The sequence below is a fragment of the Leptonotus elevatus genome, chromosome 11 (assembly GCF_054856555.1).
Source record: "Leptonotus elevatus isolate MCC_2025b chromosome 11, RoL_Lele_1.0, whole genome shotgun sequence".
NCBI lineage: Eukaryota > Metazoa > Chordata > Actinopteri > Syngnathiformes > Syngnathidae > Leptonotus > Leptonotus elevatus.
Genome location: NC_141249.1, coordinates 11,603,927 through 11,628,736, shown reverse-complemented (window position 1 = coordinate 11,628,736; position 24,810 = coordinate 11,603,927). Strand labels below are relative to the sequence as shown.

The following is a 24,810-nucleotide window of genomic DNA, read 5'->3' as shown; positions in this document are numbered from 1 at the left end:
AATGAGCGATCGACGGTGAGTAAGCTAGCCCGGCGAGCGGGAGTGGCTTACAAGAACTCGCTGGAGCGTCTAACAAGAGCGACCGGCAAGAAATTGCTGGAGCGGCTAACAAGAGCAGCTAGCGGGAGAAACTAGCAGTAGCGAAAGCTATCGAGAGCAAAGCAGAGGGAGACAAGGGGCAGGGGCCCAAATCACAGGACTCAGCCATGGCCACCTGCAGGCTCCAGCTGTGGATGGTAAGTCGCGGTCGAGCCATTGGGTCCGACACTAACTGCAAGCACCACCAGAGGCCAACTAGTTGGCGAAGTTCTTTTCCTTCGGGTATCCGTAGCAGAAAAACGGCAACGAAACACGTCAGCGTAAGGCATGACACAACCTATGTCATATAATTAACAATTACTAGAGCTACAATTACCGGTATATAAAAAATGTACGTTGAAAATAAAAAACAATATGATGGTACGATGGTATGATTGGTTTAAAGGTGCATTGTGCCGTTTAAAAAGGTCATGTTAAAACTTTTTCTACATCATACATGCCCCACCAATGCCCGGATGAGTACGAAGAGCTCTGACTGTTTGTTGTCGGAGTGCACCTATCAGCTTTTATCTTCCCTTTATAGTAGAGTATGCAGACACTGCACACTCTACAGTTTCTTTGGGGAGGCGCAAAGTTTTTCTTACCTCATTTGAAGTCATGTCTTCATTTGTCAACTGTGGCTATCACAAGATCGTGCACGTACTTGCACGCGCACCATGAATGAGCCTGACACAGATGCTGCAGTTACGCTTTGGGCCAGAGGTGGCAGTCAGAAGTAAAAAAAAAAGTGACAAACTGCACAAGGATCCTTTAACCTTTTTTGTCAATAAAAATATATATTTTTTTTTTACATTTTTGCCACATGATAGAACATATTTTTTACATATTACTGAAATTACGTTTTTTTTTATTTATTAATTGTTAGTTTACCACTAGATGGCACTACATTTTACACACTGTCACTTTGAGAAACAATCTGAATTTACTGACAGATTCATTTGTGTGAATATACACCATCCATCTAATAGATTTCAGTATTGGTATCAAGGTACATCATACAGTTATTGTACCAAAGCCATAATTTTTGTTTCCGTACGTTTGGGTTCTTCATGATAGTCCTTTTTATATTAAATTCATTGTCACGTAAATTACTTGTAATGTTAAGCATTATTCAAAAATGCATTTAATGAACACCTACCCCGATCTGCAGTCACGCAAATGTGCTATTTGGTAATTAGTTTAATTTAATTTTTAATTTTTAATTTTTAATTTTTAATTTTTAATTTTTAATTTTTAATTTTTAATTTTTAATTTTTAATTTTTAATTTAAATTTTTGAATTTTTAATTTTTAATTTTTTATTTAAATAGCCACTAAAATACCTAATATTTCATAACAAATTACATCGCCATGGTGTCAAAAGTGAGATTTAATCATTATATGCCTACAGTTAACTGTGGAAGGGCTTAAAATACCAAGATATAATACCTTTAAAGTTTTCGAATGTAGTTCAAATGTTACGGTGTCAAAGTGATGGTGGCGAGCAGAAGCAAATAAAGCCGTACATGCCATTGCTGAATATCTCCATTTTGAAAGTGAACATTTCCAGAGAGATTCTCACAAACACTGAGGCAGATGTTTGGCTGACCTTTAAACTCAAATAACTATTTACACAAAAGCCTCCATAAAGAGAGCTTCATTATAATCATGTTCATGTTCCTTTCAGCTTGTAGACATGCGTCACATATATCAAGATAAAACGATGCATTCACACAAAGGTCAAGATGCCAGCAATGCATTGAAAACAGCATAATTCGTACCGAAAATCGTGTTATGTTGTGTTAAAATGTCAACATTGTCTATTGTAAAATTCTGACTCGAGCACACATAAATATGATCTTCATACGGCATTATTGACTGGGGCGGACCCACTAAGTTAGATCAGTTATATTTACTCGGAAATCATGAGGGTTAGTATTGCTGGAATAAGCCAAATGGACAGGTGGACGAATGGAGGCTACAATTAGTATATTTCGTGCTAAGTGCACACCAAGTTGGAAAATCAACACGCCACACTGTGTCACACACATGACTTCCCAAGGCAAAGTTTTGTGTGCCCTCAAGCAAGTACAAACTCTCAGAGAAGTGATGCCAATCATAGACGCAGTGTGGTGCATCTGCAGGCCACAGCCACATATGGAATGTACATTTATAAACACTCAAATGTTGACTCAAATGTTGACTTCCAAAGGCCACATTTAAAAGTTCACGGAAGGTCAAATTAAGTTCCCCCTGTAAAGGTTAAACTGCATTTTGGGCTCATCCTGAAATTTCAATCGAAAGCCCCAAGGCAAAATATGTGAGCAGATCAGCGCTCATTCACACACACACAAAAAAAAAAAAAAATCAATATGTACGAGGATACACAAACTTTATTGGTGTCTCTGCATCCCCTTGATGCAAATGAGCGTCTGTCCTCCCCCTTGACGTCCCAGGTCGGCATGAACATTACTCACTGTTAAATCCAACCTCCCACATTTGACTTGGTAATATCTGCCCCCCTGCTGCAAAACTAGCTCTGAACACAAAGGAAGATAATTATATCCCCACTGCAAGGCTCAACCTTAGATAAAGGGCCCCTGTACTGCCGTAGACCGTGACCTCTGTGTGCGTGTGTGTATGTGTGTGTGTGTGTATGCGCCTGCAGGTGGCAAACAAGCACAAGGACACCCTGAGTGATGTAACTGAAGCTCTCCTTAAATTACCCTTGTTAGTTTAGCGAGGCGCTACCTTGACGCTTTGTCAACTTTTACTACAGGAAAACAAAAACAAATCGAGCTAGTTTTGTTGTAAAGCAGATAATTCAGCGTTGACAAGATCTATATTTCATTTTCACCCAGGATTACTTGCTGTGGAACCGACTAGGGGCCACTCTGGCAAACGGAGACCGGAGCGAGGAGGCGGTGGAGGCGTACACGCGAGCTTTGGAGCTGCAGCCGGGATTTATCAGGTCCCGCTACAACCTGGGAATCAGCTGCATTAACCTCGGAGCACACAGGTGAGTGAGTGCAATTGCTTTGGGGGGGGGGGGGGGGGGGGGTGAGTGAGACAAAGTTGAATCCTCGGAGCGTACGCGGAGTCATCATCCCTGCCAGACAACTCAAACAGAACTAATAAAAAGTGACCGCACTCATCGACTGATCTGCTTTGTCCTTATTAAAAACGCATCACAGACTCAGGAGTGACCACACTGAGGGGTCCAACCCACCAGAACAATAAAAACAAATGCCGGCAATCTTGCCAATATTGTCCATGTGTGCTTTAAGGCTGCTCACAATAAAAGGCCACTCTCATATTTGCAGTTTTATCTTTTGGCACAACGCCACTGATGTTGCAAGGTTTGACATGCTGATTGGTATGAATGCCAACCGGAGCTTGTTGGCTGTGAGTTGAAAGTGCATTCTACAAAAGTGTTTCAGAGAATTTGGCTGTACAGCTAAACTCATACCTCCACATCCATCATCTTCAACTCCAAGATGATCTGAGACCAGTTAAGACCTGATACAGACACAGAAGGATTTTTTTTTTAATCTTAAAAGATTTTGTATGTGACAGACCCCACAAATAAAGATGCTGTTTAACAATTTTGGTCGTATTGTGTGTGTGCGGTCTGCGCCAACAATCTCAGTAGAGAGCACCATAGGACAATCTCATAAGACATAGACGTTTGACGTCCTTGGTCTGCAAAGGGCATAATTGGGACGAAAACAGCCCCATTGCCTGCAGTTTGCATAGCCAAAGAATGATTGTCCAAACTGTCAGAAAGCATCTTAGGGAAGCTCTTCTGCATGCTCGTCAACCTCATCGGGGTTTAGACTTGACTGCAGCTCGTCATCAGAACCAATTTGAGCGGGTAAATGCGCGCATTCGATGACGTCTGGCACTTCGGAGACGTGTTTTCTTCACAGATTAATCTCGGATTTCACTGTCCGGGGCAGATGGCGGACAGCGTATGAGGCCTCATGTGGTTAAGCGGTTTGCCGATGTCAATGTTGTGGATTGATGGACCCATGGTGGCGGTGGGGTTGTGTGGTATGGGCAGATTTACCGTACATGTACGGACAATGAAGGTGCATCGTATTTAGAATCTGTGCACAATTCCTGGAAGCTGAAAACGTCTCAGTTATTGCATGGCCAGCATACTCACCCAGTGACCAGGCAAGGCAATGCGGTAAAACTGGAGCTTTTAAGAGTGGAGAAAGTCCACTCTAAAAGCTCCAGTTTTACCTGGGCAGCCTTACCCTGGGTGAACACTTCTTGTCAGACAGACACCACATGGGTGTTCCCCAGGGTTCCATTGTAGGCCCGTCACTTTTTAATTTGTTCACGCTGCCATTCGGCAACATTGTCAGGAGACACGTAATTAGTTTTCACAGTTACACTGATGATACTCAGCTCCATATTTTGTGTCACCTGATGACCCGGGATCACTTCGTGTTCTATGTTTTAGAAATAAATCTTGGATGGCAGAGAATTTCCTAGAGCTCCACCAGGAAAGAACGGAAGTTTTAGTTATTGTTCCTTTTTTTTTTTTCTACAGAGCTCAGTCTTGTTCATTCGGTAATTTTACCGATTTGACATGTCATCATCATTGCTCTCTCTTTTTTTTTAATTTGTTTTTATAATTTTTTATTTTGTATGTGGGTGAGTGTGCATGTGCATGTGCATGTGTGCGTGCGTGCGAGTTATTGTTCCTGACACTCGTAGAGAAAAATGTTGACCTAAATTAAAAACGCTACGTCCTCATGCTTCACAAGTTCAAAACCGAGGTGTTATTTTCAACTCTGAGCTTAGTTGTATTCCACATACTAGATACAAAGCGGCTTTGTTTGTTGTCAGGTTATATTGGTTGATTTTAAATTGCAAAATTGCCTTTTCCTTTTCTTCTGTAGAGCATTTTGAATTTGTATGATAAAAGGTGCTATACAAATAAAGTTGACTTGACTTGGAGAATCAAATGTTCTCGTTTTGTGGCAGCTCAATGAAACCACAGTGAATACGCTTGTTTCCCCAGAGAGGCGGCCAGCAACTTCCTGACGGCCCTCAGCCTTCAACGGAAAAGCCGGAGTCGGCAGCAGTCCCACCAGGTCATGTCTGGAAACATCTGGGCCGCTCTCAGGATAGCTTTGTCCATGATGGACCAGCCCGAACTCTTCCAGGCCGCAAATATTGGTGACCTGGATCTTCTCATGAAAGCCTTTAACTTAGACATATGAGGAATGGTAAGGTAGCGACGACTGCATTCCCTCCTCTTTCTTCTAGCCTGTAGCCCAAAGCCCAAAGTGGACACATCCGAATGCATTGGATGTATAACACAGGAGATATTAATTCTGTTTCCTTTTATGCACGTCGTCCACCCCAATTACCTTGGAGCAGATCTGAGGACAGGTTCTTCCAAGTGACTGCTTTGTGACGGATTTGCACTGCAATTTGCAAGTACCCTGAAGAGCACAAGGACGGGCGAAGATTGTACGAGCGTTGCCTTAGAGAATACGTCAATTAAAAACGGGCTCACTCATTGGAACAGAGCTGAACCCGGAGAGATCTCGCAGAGGGAACGTCATGTACAGTTTGCTGTTTGCACACAACCGATGAGGTTTCGGGAAAACAAAGCTTTCCCTACTCCGTTACTCAGAAAGACTCGTGGGTGGATTCAGTCGGCAAATGAAAACAACTGCACCATATAACCCGAAGTTGGCATTTCTCTTCCTGGCTTGGAATAATGCTCCCGCATGACTTTTCAAAAGTTTCCCTTTTGCACTTGAGACAAACCAGTAACCTCCTCCATCCAAGCGGAATGTGCAAGCCAGGTTGTGTACGCCTTACTCAAAAGCATGCCAACAAGATTTATTGATACTATTTTTATGGCGACACAAAAACACGAAGCCATTGCATCCTATATATTACCAAACTGGTTTTGTTTTCTTTTATTTACTGCCATCTTTGTCTTTTTCCTCACCTGACTGGATCTCACTTTTACCTTCTTTTTTTTTTAAATCTTTGTTCACTTTGTCATGTCATGGTTCTAAGAACTTGCAGCTGAACATCACATTTGGAGAGGGGGGGGGGGGACTTCCATCACTCTGTACTGTGTTCAAGCTGACTGCGTAGCTTGCCACTACTAGTCTTTTTTTTTTTCCAAGCTGGTCAACATAATTCCGAAACCCTTCAAACGTTTGCTTCTGTCGACTCACCGGGCATCGTCCAATGTTTCCACTAAGCAATGTACACTCAACAAAAATATAACGACAACACTTTTGTTTTTGCTCCCATTTTTGATGAGATGATCTCAATATCACCATTTCTATCAAATATCGTTCACAAACCAGTCAAAATTTGTGATAGTGAGCACTTCTCCTTTGCCGAGAATCTGTCCCACCTCTCAGGTGTGCCTATCAAGATGGTTTTATTGGACACCACCCAAAAAAAAAACAGCCAGTAGTGACTGGTTTTCTGAGTCCCAAGGACCACCCTCCCTCCTCCAATAAAACAAAACTGCACCTTTCAGAGTGTCCTTTTACTGTGGGTAGTCTAAGGCAGTGGTCCTCAACCCTGGTCCTCGGGGACCGGTATCCAGCCTGTTTTTCATGTCTCCTACAGCCAACAAAGGTAGGAATCGTTATCAGGCTTCTCCAGAGCTTGCTAATTAGCTGATGCTATGAATCACCTGTGTTGGCTGCGGGAGACATGGAAAACAGGTTGGATACCGGTCCCCGAGGACCAGGGTTGAGGACCACTGGTCTAAGGCATAGGTGTCAAACTCTGGCCCTGCAGGTTTTGTAGGTTTCCCTCTTCCAACACAAGCTGATTCCAATCAGCAGGATCGTAACGGGCTTATGCAGAGCTTGCTGATGAGCTGATCATATATCAGCTGTGTTGGGGAACGGAAACATCCAAAACCTGCAGGACTACGGCCCTCCAGGACCGGAGTTTGACACCTTTTTTTTTTCCTTAAAAGTTTGACACCTATGGTCTAAGGCACACCTGTTTACCAATCATGGTGTCTAATCAGCATTTTAATATGGCACACGTGTAAATTGGGATGAATTATCTCGGCAAAGGAGAAGTGCTCACTATCACAGATTTTGACCGGTTTGTGAACAATATTTGAGAGAAATGGTGATATTGTGTATGTGAAAAAAGTTTTAGATCTTTAGTTCATCTCGTAAAAAAATGTGAGCAAAAACAAAAGTGTTGTGTTTATATTTTTGCTAAGTATAGTTCAGGTTTTGGTACCATCACAGATGGATAGAAAAAATGTGCTACCTTGACAACCTTTCACAATATATATAAATATATACATAGTAAAAAAAAAACACGAGTGTAAGAATCCAGAAAAGTCGAACACCCTAAGAAGTGGTGTTCAGTGTCCTCTGCAGGGCCATCGCGTGAAAGTAACGCTGCCAAGTCGTTTTAAGTCAAATTGAGTCAACAATAGCTCATCTGCTTATTTTACGTTTGGCCCAGCGCCAGGCTGGTTCACAGGCGTGGCTGCGCCCCTGCCAGGCTGAAGACGGGGGTGTCTGATCAGACTGATCCTATGCAAAAGGTCACGTTTTATGTTCAGCGGACCTTAAAAAAAAATGCTAAGAATGTTATCAGGGGAAGCCAGAGCTCATTGCTTCAGCCATTCGTCTCCGCAATCATACAGCCGTGTGGCCACAGGGTTGAGTAAGGACAAGGATTTCATTATGAAACTGGTGCGAGACAATAACAAGAGATAAACCCAAATCTGAAGATAAATGCACCGCAATCTATTTTGTAGCCTGTTGTGGCACGTTGTGTTACGCAGTCGTGTCGTCCTACGTCCTTGTTTACACCTAAAATGTCCGAATTATACCAATGCTGTACTACAGATGTTCTCTTTGAATTCATGCGGGCTAAATTTTTGAAAAGCACACTCAAGTACTTACAGAAAACTTAACTAATCACATCACGAGTGATGTTGTTCAGTGAACTTTCATTGCAGTAAAAAGTGAAAGTTGTTTAAATAGCCTCACATTGTCATTAATTGCTAGCTAGCAGTGCTATCTAGCATAGCATTTTTGTTCATACTAGGCTCTTTGCTCAACACTAAACAAAAAATCAAGAGCTAAAGATCAATCTATTTTGTACGACGGCGTATTTGGGCCACGAATAAATATATATATATTTTTTAAATCTTTTTTTTCTTTAGAGGGGGGATAATATTCCGATAAAAACGTGTATATATGTGACATTATAAAGTGGTAAATTTGCAAGAAAAAAATAATATATTTATGAAAAATAAACTTGAATATTTTTGAGAAAAAAACTCAGAAACGTACGAGAAATACGCATAGCGTACTCAGATGGTTTCAATTTTCAATTAAGGAGATAGTAATTGTTTTAGCAGAGATTAACCATATCATATTAAGCAGTCACACTTTGAAGCGTTGGGTACAAGTCGCTAAATAGATGTGTTGAATCTGCTGTTCTCATTCACTTGCATTTACCCGAAGTCTGCTAGCTTCTGATTGGTTAGTGTAGACAGCTGACTGGGGGTCAGGAAGTGTTGTCGCTGTAGCTTATCGTGTGTAACGAGTTTAGAAATCCGTCTCCGTCCTGCCTTTTTATTTTATAAAGATTGTGCCATTAACTACCAACGAATCTTCAAGTTATATAGCTCCTGGTGGACAAAAGCTAGCAAAGCAAGCAAGTTTTAATTTTTTTTATTTTATTTTTTGATTATTAATTTTTTTCTTGCAAATTTGCCATTTTGTGATGTCACAAATCTGTAAGTTTATTTCTCATAAATGTGTGAGTTTTTTCTCGCATATTTGCCATTTTATAATGTCACAAATCTGTGAGTTTATTTCTCATAAATTTGTGAGGTTTTTTTCTCGGGATATTAGACCTCTAAAAAAATAATTTACACGTGGCCCAAATACGCCGTCGTAATTTTGTCACTTTTCTTTCATGCAGCTATGCCTCCCCTTGATGTCCCCCTGGCACCCCTCACCCCTACTTTGAAAACCACTGAAACCTGAACAAAGTGTAGTGTGTATTTTATATTTTGTAGCCATAATGTCAAGGATGTCGTTGTTGAGAAGGAAGGTGAACCCAGATGCGGACGAGAACAGACAGTCCAGCTAAACCTTCCCCTCAAAAAACATTCTTCATCAAAACAACCACCGCAGACCAAAAACAATAAATCAATACCCAGGAACGTCATCAAAATCCACCCAAATAGGGACTACACGAGACAACCGCAAGCACAACACTAAAATGAACAAAGTCAGGAGGTTGAGTAGACAATGACTAATTATGCAATGAGAGACAAGTGGTGAAGACACAAGGGTACAAGCTGACGCCGCAGAGGTGTTTTTAATAAAAAAAAATATTTACTGTAATTGTTACTTTAATACTGTGCCTGTTATAAGCTGAGTAGTATCCACTAGTGATGGCAAAATGAAGCTTCATGAAACATTTGCGATATTTTTTGACTCCTCTAGATGGCACTCATGATTCAAAGATGCAATGCAAATGTAATCCATTTTCATTGCACTTGCCTTTATCTTTAAACCAAGAACACCATCTAGAGGAGTCAAAAAATATCGCAAATGCTTCATGAAGCTTCATTTTGCCATCACTAGTATCCACCAGTATTGTGCAGCTACAGCCTCTCCAGCCCAAAAGGGTTTGTGACCACTTTGTGTGACCAAAACTTAATGGCCAGGTGAGACCACAAAAGGCAGTCTTGTGGCCCCCCCAAACATTTTTTTTTACTGTTTTTTTCCCCATCCACTGTCCTTGTTATTTCAATGTTACACTTAAATGCGGCCACAGACGAGGAATGGCAGAATGGCTTTGAATGAGTCTTTTGTGCCTCTGCGTCACAGCTGGCCGTTTGTTTTCACTGGCCTCGCCCACACTGTCCTACATGCTGACATTGCCAGGTACACACACACACACAACGGCCAAAGCAGGACCAATACAAGCCTCCATGCAACTTTTTCTTTTTTGTCACAGACCTAGCAGTCATTTCGAAACACAAAATCTGTCCTTCATTCCGCTGTGTATCAAAACTGAAACAATGATGTCGGTTTCCAAATGTACAAAATCCAATCTAGTTTTCTGATTGAGGTTTGCAGGCCTTGATGAAGACGTTGTTGTTGTTTTTAAAGAAACCTTGGACGGCATACTGTATTGCATTGCGTGTCAGTCAGTAGACGTGACTTGTGGAAGCCTCTCAGGTGAACTATCATAGAGCATGCTCCTGAGAAACCAAACGAGCTTGAGCGCATGCCAGACGCTTTACATTGAGTTTGTATGCATGGACAATGTGGAACTGCTTTCTTTTAGTCCCAATAACTTAACAACATAAGATATTCTATTACATTTCATTGCAATTTAAAAACTGCACCCGAAGCATATACATACGTCTATATACTGTAAAATGCTTTGGTTAGAATGAGCAGCTGTGCAAGGGAGACATTAATGAACAAAAAAAATAATCTATGATGCTCACTAGTACATTACTACAACACAAAGTATATTGCTAGAAATTTTTGAATTACCGTATGACTTGACTACTGATAACATTTTCTGTTAACCCCAACCATTAAAGCGATACATTTCCCCAAATGTAATTGTTGAAATTAATCATGATTACTGGATCAATAAATAAGTTAAAACCATTTGCATAACAACTAATTAATCACATGGAGTCGTAACATTTTATGAGCACAAGAATTTCGTGTCAGAAAGACTAGAGCAGAGATTATTGTTTATTTAGACTATATGGGGGGGGGGGATGAAATGTGTGACGCAGTATAATTTAATTAATTAAACTCCAAATATAATCACAAACATAAATCTGTTGAGATGTAAGCATCTTTACCTTGTTCCCACTTCCAACCGGGCTAAGTATCTTTTTAATAAATGTGACCTTTATCGTTTGTTACCTCTTCAAACATCTTGATTAGCACGTCTAATACGCCGTTATACTTTTCCGCATTCCTTCAAAATAAAATTTCCGCCCAACAGGAAGTTATTAAATAAAGAGTTTAAGTTGTTGAAAAATTGCTGTTCTTTACAGTAATATCATTACAAGAAGGTTATATTATTAGGGAAATAAAGATGAAGTACAGCATTAAAAAAATTCTGCTCGTAAAACAGTTTAAAAAGATATCCATGTGATGAATTAGTAACTGAATTCTAAACTCTATGGCTTGATTTTATTCTATAATCATTATCTTGCCTTGACTATCAAAACAATCTATAAATGTGCCTCGTCATTTTCCATTACGTCATGCCTGGAATAATTTCAAGGTTTTTTCCAAATGATAAATGGTTGGGGTTTATAAATGTTATTGCTATTTTTGTCTTCAGTCTTCACTCAAGTGTACAGATAACATTTTGTTGTTTTGTTTAGCCATGCGTCCCACATGTATGAAGCAAATGATATTTGATGGGAGGACATCGAAATGACACACTTTTTTTTAATTCATTTAGTTTGACACTATAATGCATATTACTCTCCCTGTATAATCACAATGAACGCATTAGAACCTTTAAAATGAACATTATGAAAGTAATCTTTTAAAAAAATAAACAATTGTTATACATAGAATTTCCATGTGTCTTGGTTAAACCACTTTCTTTCTTGATGAATCCAAAATGATGACAAACACTGGACTTGAGTTCTTCAGGATGAAGTTCAACTTCCGGCACCGTGGCTTTGCTCTGTGGAACGCTCCTTTTCACAACTTGCTCTTCTCCAACAAGGAGAAGCATAGAAGTGGATGTAAATCCAGCTCTAACTATGGCAATACATCTGTGCATATTCAACAAACTGCAAACAAAAGACAAGAGTGGACAAAATGTTTATTAAATTACCCAAACATCGAAAGCAAACAGCGCCATTGAGCATACTGGCATGACTATTCACATACGGCTAAGCCATATCTGGATAAACGCATACATTTCAAAAGTAAAACAATCTTGAGGAAAACTAAAATAATCCGTTTCCAAAAAAGGCTTGAACATTTAGTTACATGAAAGGAAAGCCCAGCAAAGTACAATCATACAACCCAAAGAACTAAAATGTCAACATTTAGCGCACGTGCTAACAGCGGAGATGAATCTAGAACAACAGCTGGAAGGGAAAGCTCACATAGAACATACGCGCCCGATAACATGATCGGGCGCTTGGAGATGAACAGAATATTACATGACAACACAAGATTAGAAGACATTCATCACTCGACGCGGTGGAGATGACTTCACCGGGCGGCCGCTGATCACATGACAACCAGCGGATGGAAACGCCAGCCAAGACTTGCATAGAGACGTTTGATCATTTCCTCACTGCCTCGGGAATTACACAAATGAGATATACTGTATTTCAACTTGCCCGGGGACCTTAAAGGCACGGCCTTGTTGAAGGGAAGCACTGCTGAAATATTACAGTAGCCCTCGAGGAGAGACATCAGACACCCGAGATGCTATACGAACCAATATTGTGATATTTGGCTGTCTATTTCTTCTTAGGAAATATCAATCTCCCGGCTTGAATATGAGGGCAGGTTCAAATCAGCAGAACTCCCCTTAAGGATGAGATGATGTGTGAAGTATTGTTTTACCCCAGTATTTAATATTAATAGACAACAAATTGATCATTATTTTTGATAACTGATGAATCATTTAGATATTTGAAACTATCGGAATTCTCTGAATTTAAGCTCCTCAACATGAAATATTTCTTGATTATCTGACTGATTGTCTGCTTTAAACCAAAAATAAAACAATTGCTTTTACTTTAAAAAGCCACGATCGACATCTTTGCCGATTTTCCTCACATTGCAGAACAAACCGGTAAAAGAAAGTAAATTCCAGCAAGCTAGGGTTATTTTAAGTGTGCCGTTTATTTATTTACATGGACACACCACGCGATAATTCAGGATACGGCATCCATTTAGTCAACATTTGTTCGATATGTTGAAGTGAATTGAGGAGTTTCCTTTGGCCTAAGCCATGCTTCGCTGCCATCTTGTGGCATCTGTATGTAATCACAAGCCTTTTGGGGGAGTGTCAATTACTTGCTGATTACAGTACAAAAGATGTTATGAGTTATTGTTTGAGTTTATACATTCAGCACGTTCGTATTGTGTAGTGCGCATCGCTTTGGAAATGAACACGGATGATATGCATAGATTAACTACATAAAAATTAGTTGTAGGTAGAAGACAACATTCTCTCTCTCTCTTTTTTTAACTGCAGAGGTGTTGTCTTATCTGCATTAAAGGACACAAAGTGAACTCGTAAAGACGACAATATTACTTATAATAGCGAGTTTCTCTCACGGACTTACAGTAGTTCTTGAGTTGATATTTTTAAACAATCACATTCACTTCCACGTCGCCGTTTGTGCTCAGGGTGCAAAATACTGTTGTAAAAAAAAAAAAAGAGAAAAAAAAAAGGAAGTGCTTTCAGTGATGGGAAATACTTCCATTTTGAAAATTCTTTGTACAGTGTCCAAATATTTGTCATTTTCAAGCATCGGGGGGAAAAAATCCTATCATTCTATTAGAAATACAAAGAAATGCACTAATTGAGCATTTTTGACATCTCAGAGCATGTTGGTGTTAAAATAGCTCGACTTATTACAATACATTTCCAAAACGTAGCTTTTGGAAAATGCTGACATGCCATCTGAAGGCATCAAAGAGTGAGATATGTTGTCGCATTACTTTGTGAGCACATTGCACAAATCCCTCTGCGCTGACTGTACACAACAACAAGCACATTCAACTCAACAACAAAAAACAAACAAAACAACAAAAAAAAGCACATCACTTTCCCTTTGTCAACAGTTGCTCCTCACTGACCTCGTGGTTAAGGCAGGAAGATGCTGTGAGGTGACGTTTCCATGGTTACCACTCAGGCCTTGGGTACGTTTGAGCGCCGTCCTCCCGGGTGGATGACGGTGGTTCATTGGTTATGGGGGGGGGGGGGGGTGATTGCTGCTAACTTTAACTGCTTGACAGTCGATGGTAAAAGTAGATGTAGCCCAAGTCTTTTGGAGGCCTTTCTGAAAAACTCACTTTGTGGTCGTTGTAGATCACCCACCTGCAGGAAGACGGGTAAATGGCGTCATATCATCTGATTAATATTTGTGGAATATGAAATGAGCAGCAAAATCCAGGTGTTTTCTCCATCTTAGGGGGCGGCCATTTTGTCGCGTGCCGTCGACTGGTGACCGAGTTTGGTCATGTGACACTTGTGAGCTGAGCCGTGACTGGCTGTTACCTGAGCCCTGGGAAACGGTGATGTCATTTTCAGTAGACAGCAAGTGACAAAATGGCCGCTCCTTGAGATGGAGAAAACACCTGGATTTTGCTGCTTATTTCATATTCCACACAACACAATTAGCAGAAGAATGGTGAGTATTAAGTAAACAAATGATTTGTAAGCTGATGGTCTTATATTCAATATTAATATAATGATGTCAATTTTGTAAATAAATAACACTGATAATTACGTCAACTCACACACCTGCCTTCCTTTTTAATGTGACAGACGTAGTGTCCGGACATTGTGGATGCTCCCATGTGACTGATGACGGCAAAGAGCTCATAACCTGATGTAAGAAATTGTGACACGGTTTAGAATTAAAAAAAAAGCAAAATTAAAACATTTCAATATAGTGCATCATTTATAAGCTTTAATACAGTACTGGCTTTACACAGATCTCTACTCAAATGGATGGAGAAAAAAATGTGTACAGTCTTCCTCATTTATTATATATATATATATATATTTGTTTTTCTTTTTCTTTTCTTTTTTAAACATCCTAATACTTTTAACTTTTTACTGTTTGGATGCACAATGACATATTTACAGTAGATTTGATTGTCTATTTACTTTAATGACACACCATTGCACATATAAGGTGACTAAAATTAATTAATTTTCATAAAATAAGTAGAAAAAAAGCTGCTATTCTCAGGCTAAATCAGTTGAGAATACAAACTAGGGATGTTCAATGCCAGTTCGAGTACTCAACTCTTCAGTGTCACCGACATAATACCAGGTACCGGTACCACTAGTACTTTTGGAAATTTTCTTTTAATTTTTAATTTCGATTTCCTGATCATAATTCGGCCCCAAGAGTTCGGCCGATACTGATATAAGGTGATGTGCCGATACCTGGTATCGGTACTCAACCATCCCTAATTCAAACATTAACATATACAGTAAATTTCAAAAAATGCAAAATATTTTGAAAAAAAACCCCACAACTATAATAGTATATAATTATGGTGTACCCTCCCAATAACGTGGTTCATATTTCATATTAATTTATATTTCACAGATATTTTTAGGTTCAATTTTGCATGCATTTTTTTTTGTTACTATTTTTCCACAATCTATGAAGCTGTGAACATTGAGACTGTTTAAACAAGAAAGAAACGTGAGAAAAGGTCTGAGAAAAGTGTATAAAGTGTGTGGTGAGTGTTTTACAGCCTAAAACATACATAATTTAAATAAATTTAAAAAATAATAATTTAAAAAAATGAAGCGGACTACTATTTCTGCAACGTAAAGCCAGTAATATACGAGGAAACGCTGTAACTGCTCTTGGACCGAATAGTGACCAAATGTAATATTACAGACAAAAGAAAGTCATTGACTCACGTCCCGGTCCGTCTTTGACGCGCGGTCCCGACGTGTCCCTGTCTGGGGACAATGTGGAGTCACTGTGCGAGTTAGCATTGGACAAAGCGGTGTCGTTGGGCTCCGTGTCGGCCATGTTGGAAAGAGTGTCGCTCTCGTCCTGCTCCGGGTGGGTGAAGATCCAGTCGAGCGCTCTCTCAAGGTTATTGTTCTTCAAAACAAAAACATTTTAAATGTACCTACCGCCTCTTTAAATGACATTTGATCATTTTTATGGAATAGAGTCAATGGTACTCTTATTTTTTCCACTGGATTTCATTTCATTCTGCAGATTGATCTAATAAAGTGCTTTTTTTCTCCCTCCCATTGTCCATCTTTGGTAGCCCCTCCCAAAATCAACCTATTCGAAATATTTTTGTGGTGGCACACGTCCATTGCCGCTTAAGCACCTCCCCTAAGGATGTTTTTAGGCGGATCCAAAATAAACGCATGATTCCTGGAGAATGTGAAAAAAGGACCTCCTCCTTATTTTGGGCTATAAATAACCTCAGTGGTGAGTTCCCCACTCCAGCTTCACATTAATTAACAGCAATATGTGTTTACTTGTGCGCTCATGCTGGGAGAGCTAGATGACAAACAACAAGTATGCTTCGGCTCTATTTACGTGCGTTAATAACAACCCGCTACTATTGTTATGAGAGTGGAACCTCCAAAGTCGAACCCCTTGAAGGTGGCAGGCTATTTCTATTATCGCTAAAAACGCATATTGTATTTCTAAACCGCATTCTAATTGAGTTTGACATACTGCCAAAATCTAGCCAGAGGCGGAGCTACACTGTGTTGGTTCACTTTCTACGTGGGATAGGAAACAAACTCTGCAGTGAGTCATTTTCATTATTTCCATAGATACCACAAGATGGCAGCAAAGCACTAGATGAAGTTCCTCAGCTCACTTCAACATCATCCCTTGAAAACAATATTCCACAAGATGGTGTCAAAGCAATACTTTTATATAAGACGACAACGCTTTGGAAATCATTAGATTGCGTTTGTTTGATGTGATCAGAGAGCGGACACCAGACTGACCGTGGCTTTGAGTGCCTGGATGGTGTGAGTGCGAGGGAAGCCCATTGATGTGAGGATGGCGATGCTCTCCTCGGGGGGCGAGTTGTCCAGCAGGGTGGCGCCCATGGGACTCTCTGCACTGATGGAAGGGCCCGGGCCCAACATGAAGGGCAGCAGGAGAGGCTCCGCAAAATCTGGAGAAAATAAGTGAAGACCAAATTTACTTTTGACAAACCAATAGCAATATTCCCCATTGAAATGAATTAAAAATTCCATAATCCGTTCCAGGTACAAAAAAAAAAAAACATTTTTGGTATGGGTATGGGTATGGGTATGGGTATGGGTATGGGTCCCCCCCCCCCCCCCCCATAAAAATAACACTATATTCTATAAAAACTAGGGGTGCATGACTTCCATGGTTAATTCGCGATTAATCACAAATTGCACATTTTAAATCTGTTCTTAGCGGTCAATAAAATGTTTTTCAACTTTTTATTAATAATCTTGTTAAATAACATAAAAATTACAGTGTATTTTTTTAATTCACTGATAGTCATTTTATAGTAATTCATAAGGTTATTTGAAGCTAAAAAGATAATAATATAATATTATATAATATAATTTAATATAATCAGATTTTTGTTGAGGTTTTTTTTTCTGCCCCTAGGTGGCATTAGCATTTAATGTTGGATGTTGGTGACCGGAACTGAATATTTTTCTTTTCAAATTAAGAATAGGGCCTACATTAATTAGAACATTAACTTCTAGCTATTTTGTTCATTGTAAATTATATAATTAATTAATTAAATATATAAGTTAAAATGAGTATAAGTCATATTTTTGTTGAGGTATTTTTTTTCCGCCCCTAGGTGGCATTAGCATTTCATGTCAGATGTTGGTGACAGGAACTGAAATTTTAGTATTTTCAAATTAAGAATAAATTAGTTTGAACATGAAGCAACTCATGGACTTCTGGCCATTACAACTAGTCCACAGCGGAGACAAAAATATATTTTTATTATATTAAATATTGCTAAATTGTGTTATAGTGACTTTTTTTCACAGTGTAGTATGCCATTATTCTGTTTATAAGTTTATATGTGTATCCCCACTAGCCATCACTTCCTTGTGGGACTAATGGCTATTCTTTCTTACACATAACACAGTTAAATACAAAATAAAACATGCAAAGTAACAATTAAAATCATCAACGGTCGTTACAAGGGGGGAATTCAATAATTTGCCACAAAGTGTAACATTGATTACAATTGAAAATAAATTATTACAAACTATTTTATTACAGTATGTACGTCAATGAACTTGTAAATAAAGCATTTTTAAATGTGAAACTGAATAATTCATTTATTTCTGTGGCATTTGTGCACTTGTGTGAGGCTAAAATCAAAGTGAAGTGGCCCTTCAGCAAGGACACTGCGACTGTAATTACGGATGGCCATAAACAGCCTTCATTAATCTCGCTGCCATAAAAAGAAAAAGGCAAACTCCTTATCTGCCCGCTAATGCCTTTATCTCCTTGTTTTGTGTGCTTTCCATTGCCACTCAACGTGTTGTCTAGCCGCCAGAAAACTAAAGAGGGGAATAAATAAATGGCACATGTTTGTAAAGAGGAGTTAAATGGCCGTTAAACTGCTTGCTTCCACTCAACTTCTAATGGAGCCCTTCTCCCCTCATGTGCATGTCTCACTAGAGTGATGACAGCGTGCGTTTATATATATATATATATATATATATATATATATATATATATATATATATATATTAGGGGTGTGAATTGCCTAGTACCTGGTGATTCGATTCAAATCACGATTCGATTCGATACCGATTAATCCCGATACGAAACTATAAATTGGTTATTGCGATTTTTTTAAACTCAAATTTAGAAAATACAAATCAGTAAACTTGTACATGTACACTGTAAGATTTGTATGAAAATGTATTTATTTATCTGAAACTTTAGGCTTATAACTGAGCCACAGGTTGCAGTCTGTTTCATGTTTGAACAGCACTGAAATAAAATATTAAGCCTTAATGTTGCATTAATATAACATTCTTCCATGCTTAATGTGTGAATCCTAACCCTAAGTAAGTTTGTTGAGTATTTCCATAAAAAATAGGTAAAAATGTTTAAAAATCGATTTGGCCGCATATTGAATCGATTCGAGAATTGCGTGCTGTAATATCGCCGAATCGATTTTTCTAACACCCCTAATAAATATATATATATATATATATATATATATATAGAGACACTTATTTGGCACACAGGTCTCCATTTAAAAAGGTAAAAAATGTATTTCCAACAAGCCAAATCAAGTTCTGCCTTAAATAAAAGGATTGGACAAAGGGTTTCCAAATCTTCAATTATTTTCAATGTTCCTGTCATTTAAATGACCAAAAAGATTGAAAAGATTACCATCTCCATCTTCAAGTAGGCGCTCCACTCAGTACTTTTCGTAGGCAATTGAGATGAATTACTAGTCACAGAGTTTTCAACAAAACCCCATAGAGTGATATCTCAAATGAAATGTGTCGATGAAATCTTTCCAAATCTGTAATTATTTCATCAATACATCACAAAAATCCCAGATTTTGCTTGAAATCATCACAAAATAACATACCACCACTTCCAAAGGTATTATTTAGCCTTAAAGCACCCCTTTTCTGCATCATTCTCCTTGAAACTTAAAAGCAAGAGGCTGTTCTGATTTCTGTGCACTCCCGAGGCCTTTTACCATGCACCGTGGGTAATAAAAGTGACACAAGCTCGGGCCTCGCTGGAGCATCTCGGCTGCAAAGCACTGACAGACTTGATGGTGTTGTCACGGACACACGCGCCCCGATAAACGACCAGAGTACACAAAAGCTGTCCAGATCTGGCCAAGATTTGACTCGTCTCTCACTTTGAATTACCTTTGAGTTTAAAAGGCCCCATACCAATAAACGTGCCCTGTCTCTGTGTGTTACTTCCTCACGCCTGCATCCTCGAGGAGGTGGAAGAGCTGACACAGTTGCTGCATAAGAGCTTTTGGGCAGAATTGTGGAGACATGTTTTCGCCTCAGAAAAAAAGAGCAACTTTGACATTTATATGGAAAAGCTAAGAGAATATAGGTGGCCTCTGACGCCAATTTTGTTATAATTCATTATTTCTGAATTGCATTATAATGACTCCTCTGGATAACATTCATTTTCAACATGGGTTCACAATTAACCTGTGTAGCCACCATTTGCCATTGATGAGGATGGCGCCAAAAGTCTAATCGTTACCTAAAGCCCGAGCAACTCGATGTCATTTTCAGGCGACGGCAAATGGCGAAATAGCCACCCTTGAGAAGGATAAAAATGGCTGGATTTTTGCTACTTAATTCATATTCTACCAACAGAATATTAATTAGAACACAGAGATAAGACTAGTGGGGGCGCATAGACCATATTGTTGTAGAGAAGATTTTTGGGTTGACTTCCCTTAACTCGTTCAAACCCCAAAAAAACGTACAAATACGTTTTTTTATATTTTGTCCTTCACTCCCAAAAACATATGTATACGTTTTTGTTTTATGTTTTTTTTTTTTTATGCTAGAGCCATCAGGCTTTGATGCAGCTTCTGGCATGAAGAGGTGGCATAATGCAATGGTAGTTATTACAAAAAACGCCAGCAGGTGGCAGCAGAATATAAGAGATCAGCCACGTCCATGTTGCAACAGTGTTTTCACCAGGAATGTGAATAATGATGAAACTTAAGATATATTCTAATGCTAATTGCTGCAAAACGGAAAGATGAAAGAAGAGACGCTAATCTTTCTTTTGGTAGGTTCCATGTTTTTATAGCAATAGAACACAATATTCTGTGGGACTTGCAAAATCAGTTCAAATCCAGTAAAACAGCCGGGAGCAAAGGGGGTTGCTTCAGTGAAAATGGCTGGGACTGGATGAGTTAAGAAGTCAATTTTCCATAACATGTCTGTAACGGCCACATAAATGACTCTGTTCATTGTATCCTGTTCCCTCCGTGTTAAATTTTTTTTGTCGTAAATTTTATGTTGTGCTTTTATTTTGGCGCACTTCCGGCAATCCAGGAAGTGCTATCCACTAGCGGTGTCTTTACACTTAACAGAAAGGCGCTAACAGAAAAAAGAAAAAGCTCCATGCAATGTGTTGCTGACTCAAACGCCAATTTACGTTGTTGCAGTCTAAGCGCCTACCTGGAATGGGGGCAATGTATTTGTGTTGTTTTATTGCGATTTTTCATTGACGTGAATTACTTGTGCAAGGAGTTTTTGTATGTTATTTTCCATTGAAGTTAAGCTAATGATAGCTTCTCATTAGCGGTTGTTTAATGCTACTAGCTTTCTGTTTTGGATAACTTTTTCATATCTATGACTGAAAGTTGTGTTGAGGGTGTATTTGACAACTTTAAGGACTGTTATTTATGTGTATTACTTATTTGTCTGTGCTATAGCTCTTATGGTGTGTCAACAAATAGATCAAGGAAGGAATAAAAACTTCATGGAACACCAGTACGCTTCACCATTGTCTGGTTTGCGACAATGTCGTTATCAAATCTGGCAAGGAAAAGAACTTCACGTTTCAACAGTTTGAGTGCAGCGACCTTGTGTTCTCCAACATTCTTACCGGGCTCCTCCATGTGGGCTATGATCCAGTTGAAGGCCATCTCGGGGCCCATGTTGCCGGTGTAGTATACGGCCTTTCTGCAGGCTTCTAGTGGGAAGCCCATCTCTGCCAGCTGCATTACTGCTGCCTCGTCTATTTCCGGAGCTAAGGGACACAAACGGAGAGCCGCCATCAATAACTTAAAACATACACACACGCGTGCAGCACACACAGTTGCTCATTCACATGTGCTGGCGTCATAGCAACCAGCCTCTCTCTCTCCCTCTCTCTCTCTCTCTCTCTCTCTCTCTCTCTTTGGGCCTCATTAAGCAAAGAGACCGGAAGACAATGCGCCCCGGGGATGTTTCTTCAGCGCACCACCATCTATCATGGAGCGCGTACGCAAACAAGAAAGTGTTGTGCACCTGCTCAGGCATGCACGCTCAGTGCTTTGGCTCAATGTGTCATGGTGTTAATGAGAGGAGAGGCAATATACTTACAATCTAAGGAGCTCATGGAGTTATCTGGAACAGAGGAGAAAGGGATGAATCACACACTGCTTCCATATATACGTATGCGCTTGCATGCCTTTGTGTATCAAGTGATTACAAGTACATGGATGGAATAAATGAATATGTCTCCACAGCCTCCATTGCTAATATCACAGCTGAATTAACCCGCTTCCCCTTTGTATTCCAATGCTTGGATTGCATGTTGAGTTTGAGTGAAGACAAAAAAAAAAAAAAGGTACAGTTTAGAATTAAACCTAAATTTTCTGAAAAATAATGACAAACAAAACATGCCTTTCAAACCGGTGTCAAAATTAGTTTGAGTTCATTTAAAGTTGCTTTAACAGCAATAATGTGTTTAATGCGCGATTAACGCCCCTTACTTGGAAAGCCTGTACTGGGTGAATTCCAGTCGCAACGCAGCGGACACGTCCACGTCTAAATTTAACAGTAATTAATTGAATAATAATGCATATATTTGTGGAGACTGGGGTGAGTTTGTATTTTACAACTTTAAAAATGTGCAGAATTTCACAAGTTACTTCATGTTAAAGATTTGATAGCTCTTAATATGAAAAGAAAAATGCACTGAGCTGTCATCAATGGCTTACAAATGCAATTATGCCATCTAGTGGCAGAAAATGACTTTAACACAAATCGTTTTTTTACGGTACAGCACATCTTTTTAATTTTAACTCAACTTGATCAATTATTATGAAATTACTGTATCAATGACTAAAAGATGCAGCCATATTTCTATTAGTTGGAAAAAAAATCCCCCCACTTTTATGTTAAGAGTATGAAAACTTTTATTGTAAATTTAGAACAGATGTAAAAATAGTTAATTATTGAAGTCATGCGATTAAGACATTTAATCACCTGACACCCCTAATATAAACTACAAAAAAAAAAGGAACATAGTGTTTCTCTTAATTGTTCAGATTTTTTGGAGCAGTGCATATATACTGCTCAAAACAATTAAGGGAACACTTTCTTCCTTTATTCATTGATTGTAGCAGTATATTAATTACGTGCAGGCGTAAAGAGAAGATGAGAAGGATCTTTACAAGTAAGCCAGACAAAGACATTGAGTTGAGAAAAACTGCAAAAGACTGCAAGTTAAAGTTATTTCAGCTCACTGCTCGTTTGTGGTGGCCATTACAAGCAAGTAATGTGTATAAAACAGGTTATCAGGCAAACATTTGTGCTCAATGAGGCGCAGGAGTCCCGGCGAGCGAGAGACACAGTAGGGTCAATATGATTAATCACCGCTCATGCCGGCCTGAGGACAATGGGGCCAGTGGATCATTTGCAGCAGACATAAGTCATCATACAAATGGGGATTAAATAACTGGGAAAAAGTGCTGAAAAAGGACATTTTGTTCTTCCTAACCTCTTTTCGTCTCTCTGCTTAAACCATAATAACAAGATGCTGTGGAAAGAGAGAGAGAAGTTCCAAGGGGAGTTTGGGGTGACAAATATTGCACCATTTTATCAAGTCAAGTCAATGACAACTAAATAAATGAAATTGTGGAAACCATATTAAGTTTAAGGGAGATAATAGAATAGAATATTTTAAAGAACAGCATTCCAGGTAATTTGCAAAACGTGCTGCTGTCAGAGCTAGATAAGCAACTGCACTAGCATGGCCATGTCACATCAAGGCACTTTTCAAGGTGCACGTGCAGCTGGAGATAGCAAGCAAGGCGCTGGCGTCCAACCCTCAAACAAAACATGAATGCAAACTTGTGTCGGCAATGTCAGTGCATGTGCGGCATATGATTCCGTACACAAAAGACATGATGCTGTGTGTTTCCTTCGTGGAGATAGTGTTCAGCGGGTGAGAGCATTCTGAACACGCCGTGCCTTCTAAAATATTGATGTGGACGTCGAGCGAGCAGGAGATGTAGCTGAACTTTTGGAGCGACTGGAGGAACAATGCTGTTTATTAAAATCACAAGCCGTGGAAAGCACATTTGCAAGCAGACAATGCAACGTCAATCTGGAAACAGACAGACAACGTGCAAATATATCCCCCACAAAATCTGATTATACGGCCATGACAACTACTATGCATGCTAGCGGAATATTGCGAGTAGTAAAAATACAACACAACAGATTGGAACCTCCAAAGTCGAACGAGGTCAACCAGAATTTTCTGGAAAAATATGCAAGAGTGGTCAAGTACCCACTAGTACTTTTGGTACATAAAACTTTCCTCAAAATAATGATAGATAATTTTAAAGAAAGCCCTACATAGCATTTTTTTTCTTAAAATTGCATGAAATTAATAGCAGTTTGTGATTGATGATGACTTCCAAAAGTATAGTGAAACATAACTGATTATTATATGAAAATCATCTTATTTCATCTCATTAATTTTAGCATTCAATTCTCAGGCATTATTGTCTTTTTAACTCAAATTAAACATAAAAATTATTAAAATCCTGCCTTGATAATAAATATTTAATATAAAAATCCAAATATATCATACACGTCGTACTTTTTGTAACACTTTTCTCCCCAGGAGAACAAGTTGATGGGCTTATGAAACGACCAAGTTGTCAAAAGTGGAATTTAATTATTTCATTATAATGTTATAATTAGAAATTAATTAATATTAATATAAATTTATAAATACATTTTCTGATATGAGTCAGTTGGTATCAAACCATCGATTGGATGTGGTCCAAGCAGGGTTTGAACCTAGGTTCTCCGTGCTGGGAGGCAAATGCTCTAAGCACTGAGCTAACTTGACTTGTTCAAATTCATGGCCAATAGCGTGTTTATTTTGAAAAGTGTCATCTGATGCTGAAAGCTAACATTTCAGAGAAATTATAATCTATTTCCTGATATGATAGTCAGTTGG

At 39.1% G+C, this 24,810-nt stretch overlaps 2 protein-coding genes across 9 annotated transcripts in view; one reads left to right on the top strand and one right to left on the bottom strand.

Moving 5' to 3' along the window:
* pex5la (peroxisomal biogenesis factor 5-like a) overlaps positions 1–6,711 on the top strand; it is an 82,290-nt gene extending 75,579 nt beyond the window's left edge. For all 3 annotated transcript variants that reach the window (XM_086090048.1, XM_086090047.1, XM_086090046.1), the window contains 2 exons: positions 2,939–3,096; positions 5,113–6,711. In XM_086090048.1, coding sequence (XP_085946174.1) covers positions 2,939–3,096; positions 5,113–5,314 — 360 coding nt within the window. In that variant the 3' untranslated portion in view covers positions 5,315–6,711. The remainder of the gene's footprint in view (positions 1–2,938; positions 3,097–5,112) is intronic.
* Positions 6,712–11,925: 5,214 nt separating this feature from the next.
* usp13 (ubiquitin specific peptidase 13) overlaps positions 11,926–24,810 on the bottom strand; it is a 30,416-nt gene continuing 17,531 nt past the window's right edge. For all 6 annotated transcript variants that reach the window (XM_086089140.1, XM_086089143.1, XM_086089145.1 and 3 more), the window contains exons 16-21: positions 21,933–21,956; positions 21,454–21,597; positions 16,824–16,996; positions 15,759–15,948; positions 14,616–14,700; positions 11,926–14,189 (exon numbers count right to left, since the gene is read on the bottom strand). In XM_086089140.1, the coding sequence (XP_085945266.1) occupies positions 14,093–14,189; positions 14,616–14,700; positions 15,759–15,948; positions 16,824–16,996; positions 21,454–21,597; positions 21,933–21,956 (713 nt within the window). In that variant the 3' untranslated portion in view covers positions 11,926–14,092. The remainder of the gene's footprint in view (positions 14,190–14,615; positions 14,701–15,758; positions 15,949–16,823; positions 16,997–21,453; positions 21,598–21,932; positions 21,957–24,810) is intronic.